We start from the raw sequence: 7,193 nt of genomic DNA, 5'->3' as shown, positions 1-7,193 counted from the left end.
CAAATTTGGAGTCTACTATTGCATTGAAAACAGCTGTTGATCGAGTTGTTTCACTTGTTGAAACAGTTGAGAAATCAGCAACAACAAGTACAACTGCTGTAGATATATCTAACGCTGCTTTAGTTCCAGCTGAAGTTGCTTCAAAACCTACTGATGATGTACAAGATACAAAGGAAGCTGGGCAGCATATTATTAAGGATAACTGGACAATGGTTTACAGCAAAAAAGGCACTCCAAATAGCAAAAAAATGATGCAGGTTGAGCATAATTCCACAAAATTAAATCCTTTCAATGCTCTAGCCAACGTAAATGACTATCATGAGAAGATTGATAACACAACAACCTTAATTGATGGTTCTTTTAACCAACAAATAATACCAATTTCAAGCAGTAAAAAGGGAGGCCGAACCAGCAATAATTTGGCTAAGTTTTCCGGAGATCGACAAAATGTTATAAATAGCAACGTGGCAGAAGTGTCAAAGGGAGAGCTACTACCCAGGTCCAACACTCCCACGATTCTTGTTTCCAGTCCACAAGTGCAGAAAATTATCAAAAAAATCACAGATTGAAATGATGATGTATGCCAATCCTATATTCAAGCAACCGTTGGTAACCTTGAATACATCGGCGTATGACATTCCATCTCAATTAGTGGAGTCGTTTGGGGATGTTGAAGGTGAATCTGGGCAGCTCATGTTGTCAACGGGGAATAATAACGAGGTGATACAGTCAAACCTGAGGTTGATGGTTATCAAATCCAAGCTTTGGCAAGAGCAGCGTGAGGATGACAATGAAGAGGATTGGGGTGATGTTTTCGCTGGTTATTCATCAGAAGAAGCTGATTAGGAGGTTGATCATGATAGTGCAGGGGAAGATAGTGATTCAATGGCTATAAAACAACATGGTCAAGTACGAGCAGCAAGTGCCAAGAGTAATCTGAACCTCAATGCTCCTGCTTTTGTTCTCAGAAGTTACTCAAATTCTGGTATGCAAAATGCAGCTACAGGAGCACCTACAATTACTGTGCAGCAGCAGCAAATTGATCTCAACTCCTCAAATACTAATCCTACAGGTGATCGAACTACAACAGTGCAACCAAAAAATGGGCAGCTCCAAGGTGTGATAACCAGTACACACGCAACAATACCTACAACAAAGGTTAGTCCAGCAACTAGTCCTAAAGGTAATCGAGAAGTCACAGCAGTGCAATCTGAACAGAATCAAATTGTTACAACTATCCCAGTTATTTCAGAGGAGAGAAAGCTTTTGGATGCAATGGTGAGTTCTACATCGTTAAATCCTGTAAATCCAAATGCCTATAGCACTGGTCCTGTGAGTAAGAGCAGGAATAAGCTAAAAAAATAGAACAACATCAAAGCAAGGCAATTGTGACAAATACAAAGGGACAATCTGCATTGGTGACACTAGACATCGTCCAAAATGCTCCATAATCTGTGAGTGTGGGGAGAGAAAACTTTGAAGAAGGAGAGGAAGATGCAATGATACAACAATGCAGAGCAGAGGCCGCAAGAAAAGGAGATTTATCACCTATGAATAGCGGCAAAGGTAAGAAGACTCATACAAGGAAAAATAGTTGGGACGACAAGGTTAGTGATTTTTTAAATATTAGGCAATCTCCAATGAGAGTTGCCAAACAAAAGCAGGCTGCCCCAACTACATCAACGAGGTCCAACCGTTCAAAAAAGAAATGCTGATTTTTGAATACATTTTGAACACGGTTGAGGAAAACAACAAAGAATTACAAATTGAAGATTTTACAGGTTTGGAAAAGAAGGGACAAGAATTTAATTCCTACTACATTCTATTTATCATTTTATAAGTATACTCATTTGTAATATCATCACAGAGTATGTTATAAACTCTGTGATGATCATTGAATATTTGGTCCGTTCAAGTTCTTATTTTTTTACATGCTTGTTAGTAGGTGAGGCCTTTTCTTTGCCTCAATAGGATTAGTAAGGTAAGGTTTAGCCCGGTTTGTGTTGTCTTGGTCCTATGCCTTTGGAAAAATATCCACACGGCTATGAGATTATATGCCCTCGTGAGACTTTGCCGGCAGCTACACCATGAATCCTCTACATGAGGCTGCCATCATAAGGCAATGTGAGGTGCAGATGACTGATTATATAGTCAAGACATATGGATAACAATACCAATGCTATTGTCCCCTTATTTGTACTTTTCCTAATTGTTGTATTTTTCTTTTCTGTTATTAAAAAAAAAAGACTTCACAGGAAATCTGCCATAAATAACACAAAAAGGGTCTGTAAGTAATACACGGATAATGTTTAGAGGATACGTTCTCATCTAAAATTCGAACGGTAAATTGGTTCGAGTTCCCTTACAACCAAACCAGCCTTCATTATTGTGAGTAAATGACTTTACATACGACCGCACCACACAGTCCCTTTCATTCTCTCTTTCCCCTTTGAACTTGACACTTCCGAGTGAGCGTTGAGTTTCATCCCCACCCTCCCTCAAACACATCATTTTCATTCATGAGATCAACCGGCAATTGTGAACTCCACGTGTTCCGGCACCGGCAAGATGATAGCATCTCCGGCAAGCCACCTTTCTCAGTGATGATCTGGTAAGAAGATACCTTTAAGTTCCAGTTGCTTTCTTTCTTTCTCCTCAGATTCGTAGTACTTTAGATTAAAGAGCCAATTATGGATACCAAATGCCATTAACTCATGTTCAAATCCAATATTTGGTGACGGATATAGCTACCTCATACATATTGCTAGTATAGGTATCTATGTGGAATTAATCGAGCTGCGCGCAACGAGGCCCACGATTATAGATAAAATATGGATACCAATTGCCAATAATTGAAAATTAGGCTGTTTTATATCATTTATTGGGCTTGTTGCCAAATTCTTAGTAATTGTAAATGTGAAACACGACAGCTACATGCTAGTTTATGCCGGCCCACATCAAGCTACTCAAACAAATTACATTAACTCAGAGTTGAATGCACTTGACTTTTGTGGCCACAATTTGGCATAGTGCATCTTTTCCCCTTTTTTCTTCTTTTTGTTTCTTTTTGGTCAAAGGAAATTACTATTTTTTCCTGTCTCATCCTCCTATATATTGCTTCTCCTATAGTATTGGATTTTATGTTCCTTCCCTTCTAACTTTGGTAACTTTTTTAGACCACTACATTCTGTTTTTCTTTAATGGCAAGTGGCATCATTGTTTGGTTATTGGTGATGGCTACATTGAAGTTAAATCCATTGTTGGTAAAGGGTGAACAACAGGTGCCCTGTTTGTTCATTATGGGTGACTCTACATATGATAATGGCAATAACAATAACCTGCTCACTGCTGCAAAGGCCAATTACCCACCTTATGGGATTGATTTTCCTGATGGTCCTACTGGTAGATTCACCAATGGCCGGAATATAGCAGACTTCATTGGTCCTAACTTCTTCTCTCCTTCTTCGTTTATTATTCTTTTGGTCTCTTAATTTTATGCTTCTTTTACTAAAATGCTTAGTTTCGTTTATTTATCTTAGGACTGTGAATTGGGCGTTAGGTGCACGCTACATGTTCAAACTTGACCGCAGACAAAAGCTTAATATTTAAGTGGAGAAGAATACAAGAGCAGACCCATAATCTATTTCGAACCGAAGATTTCTTGATTATCAAAAAAAAAAGTTATCTTGAAGATTTTACACAAATGAATAGTTCTTACCGACTCATATGGCAGAACAATGTGTAAGTGATGATAAAAAAAATTGGGCTGTCAATATAGCGCAACATGCTCATTTGACACCTTTAAAACTTTGATTGAATGTCTGAGTACGCACGATAAATGTGGGCATTTATGTAGTAATGTTTTAACTAAAGCAACCTCTTAGTAATGGTACAAAACCCCCTACTTTAATTGAATATTCCTGAACTGTCACAATGTGGTGGATCCTAACTGAATATTTCCTATACTTGCAGCTGAACTATTGGGTTTCGATAAGTATATTGAGCCATTTGCAACAGTGAAGGGTGTGGAGATGTTTAGAGGGGTGAACTATGCATCTGGTGCTGCTGGAATTCTTGATGAGTCAGGAATTCATCTGGTAATACTTCAACATATCCCTTCTCTAGGAAGAGCATTATTTGTATTTATAACTTTTTTAGACTAAAGGCAACAATTAGAATACTACCAGATTCATTTTAGAGACATCTTAGCTAAACTATAAGACTCAGATGTGGACTTCGAACTTTAGATAACTCAATTCATCTTTTTTTTCAGGGAGATAGAATCAGCTTGAATAGGCAATTGCGAAATCATAAAGTGACGATTTCCCACATGTCTACTTTGCTTGAAAATAATAAGACTTTAACCAAAGAGTATCTAAGCAAATGTATATACATTGTTGGAATGGGCAACAATGATTACATCAACAATTACTTGCTGCCTCAGTTCTACCCATCAAGCCTTTTGTACAAACCAGAAAAGTATGCTACAATCCTTATTCAGCAATATGAAAAACAATTAAAGGTATACAAATGCAGTTTCCATCAATCAGTTTCTCTCATTTAAGCCTGCAATTCATTCTTTGGTAGCAAAACAGACTTTGTACAGATACGGAGCAAGAAAAGTTGCTGTGTTTGGGCTCGGAGGAATAGGTTGTATTCCAGCAGAGTTGGACTTGTATGGAACAAAGGACTCAGCATGTGTCGATTCAATAAATAAAGCAGTTCAATACTTTGATGACAAGCTTATACCAATGATCGATGACCTCAACAGTAACTTGCCCAACACAGAATTCATCTATGTAAATTCAACAAGCATTGAAATAAGAGATCCTTCATCTATCGGTATGTTAAACATATCACAACTAGAGTCGGATCCATGATCTAGAACTTAGTGATTTTAAAATGAATGTGATCTTATTATTTTCATGCCAAAAACAAGGAGTTAAATTGAATATATAGAACCCATCTTAGATGTGCTCCTGATCGCGACACATTTCTATAACTTCACAACAGAATATCATTTGTGGTGGATCATCGTTTTACATATTTTGATAATTTTGGTTGCAGGTATAACAAATCTACTTGAACCGTGCTGCGAAATGACAAGCACTATAGCTAACGGGCAGTGCAAATATGGAGGCGGTGCTTGCAGTGATAGAGCATCACACTATTTTTGGGATGGTTTCCACCCCGCAGAAATTCCCAATAAGGTCACTGCTACAAGAGCTTACTCTGCTCTTCTACGCACTGATGTCTATCCTTTTGATATTAGCCACTTGGCTCTGCTCTAAATGATACTATAGACATAGAGTTGTAGCCTGTTAAACTTCGTCAAGCTTTAAATAAACAACTACTGTGCTACCACATTTTTGTATAATGCATTTTATTTTTATATATAATGTAATTCCATCTTTTTCAAATATGAGTGGAAGTTCTGAATTGGAGCTGCAACTTGAACGCTGTACAAGTAACTCGCGAATTCTCTCTCTATATATGTATAGAACGGACCAATTACATAATTAATTTGGTTGAAATAGTACAATAAATTATGATAATATGGATACCAAGAGTCACGTGTTTTGGCCAACTACTCCCGGTGGTGGAGTCAAACTGGCGGAAGGGGTTCAACTGAATCCCGTTGCAGATACAGCCACTATAGGCTGCTGTAAGAATGTCAATTGGTGAATTTTCAACTTCATGGTGCTCGTAGAATTGTTAGCAGTAAAATTGCATTAAATGAAGGATACCTAACTACCATCTGCTATGGGTTTTAACTTACTGATGACGGGCAGCTGTTAACTCCACCCCTGTTTCTCTCCAATCTTTCTGCGTTCTGCCAAAATCCATCGAGGGAAAGAGAATATGAAAATCTGCTCATTTTTTCTGAGGTTGGCGACCGACCATACGCAAGTTCCTCTTGTTTATTGGCATATTTGTTTTTTGTCATGACGTAAAGATCATATGAAGGTCTTTGACCGGATATGGAGTTTAAACAAGACAGACAAACTTTTGAAATGTATGTTTATAACATGTCTAAACATTTTTGGCTAGAAATCATGTCATTTAAGGACATTAGAAGTTTGTTTTCAAAAATTAAAGGAAGTCATTCTTTTAGACTAAGAAGAAAATTTTTGTCATATAAAAGGAAATTACAAGTCCATCTATCTTGTGACGTTCTTAAATGATTTTGACAGCTAAGCTAATAGTTTTACAAAGAGAAATTTTCATAAAGCACTATCTTTTAGTGGTAATTAGCTATCTATAAATATCATTTACTATATTATGAATTGTAGATACGTTTTCTGTTGTTATAAGATATATTAGATGTATTTAAGCTACTGTATTCATGAATACAATAGCAAAAATAGACGTGAATCGGGGAAGTCCAGCTAATCAGTTGTTGTATTCGAGTGCATTCGACTGTATTCATGGCGTGAAACATGGGATTACAGCTGGACAGATTATTGTATTCGATTGTATTCACGGCATGAAACAGGAGATTACACTGTTTTTAAACGGAAAGTGAATCAATTAACATAATAGACTCCTAATATAACTCACCAAACTCAATTATAACACACAAATTTTGTATTTTCAGTTATAAAAAAGATTCTCAACCGAAAAATATCCCAAAAAACTTAGCAATCTTCAGAGAAATTATATAATACATCTGAATACATAAATTATATTAATTAAAAAAATATATGAATACATTCATGGCATATAGCGAGACAGTGAATACAATAAAATACATAGAATACAGCGGGATACCTTGAAATACAATGAAAAAAAAGATAGTGAATACAATGAAATACATGGAATACAACGAGATACATTGAATTACAATGAAAAAAAGAAATGAATATAATGAAATACATGAAAATACAGCGTGATACGTTGAAAATACACTGAAATATATTAACAGAAAATCAAGTTGCTCGCGTACCCAAACATTTGTTCAAGTGGATTTCAATGTAGCTAATTCTCAAGAAGAATATGAATTAGAGAAACTTTCAGAAACCACTATGTTTTAGTGGTTAGTAGCTAGTTGTAGCTATCATTTACTATATTACTTCCTATAGCTATGTTTCAAATTTTTTAGAGTGTATTCGTTGTATTTAAGCTACTGTATTCATGAATACACTAGCATTTCTAGGCGTGAAACAGGGGATTATAGCTAGGCAAATTTTTGT

General features: G+C 36.4%; 1 protein-coding gene across 1 annotated transcript; it reads left to right on the top strand.

Annotated features, from left to right (window-relative positions):
• Positions 1–3,097: 3,097 nt before the first annotated feature.
• On the top strand, positions 3,098–5,451 carry LOC104243386 (GDSL esterase/lipase At1g29670-like). The gene is made up of 5 exons (XM_009798568.2): positions 3,098–3,441; positions 3,973–4,097; positions 4,274–4,522; positions 4,596–4,842; positions 5,068–5,451. Exons 1-5 carry the CDS (start codon positions 3,201–3,203, stop codon positions 5,289–5,291), a joined length of 1,086 nt encoding a protein of 361 aa, XP_009796870.1. The 5' UTR covers positions 3,098–3,200; the 3' UTR covers positions 5,292–5,451.
• The last annotated feature ends 1,742 nt before the right edge of the window (positions 5,452–7,193 follow it).

This window comes from Nicotiana sylvestris, chromosome 2, assembly GCF_000393655.2.
Source record: "Nicotiana sylvestris chromosome 2, ASM39365v2, whole genome shotgun sequence".
In the NCBI taxonomy this organism is placed as follows: domain Eukaryota; kingdom Viridiplantae; phylum Streptophyta; class Magnoliopsida; order Solanales; family Solanaceae; genus Nicotiana; species Nicotiana sylvestris.
This window is presented reverse-complemented; position numbering and strand designations above follow the sequence as displayed.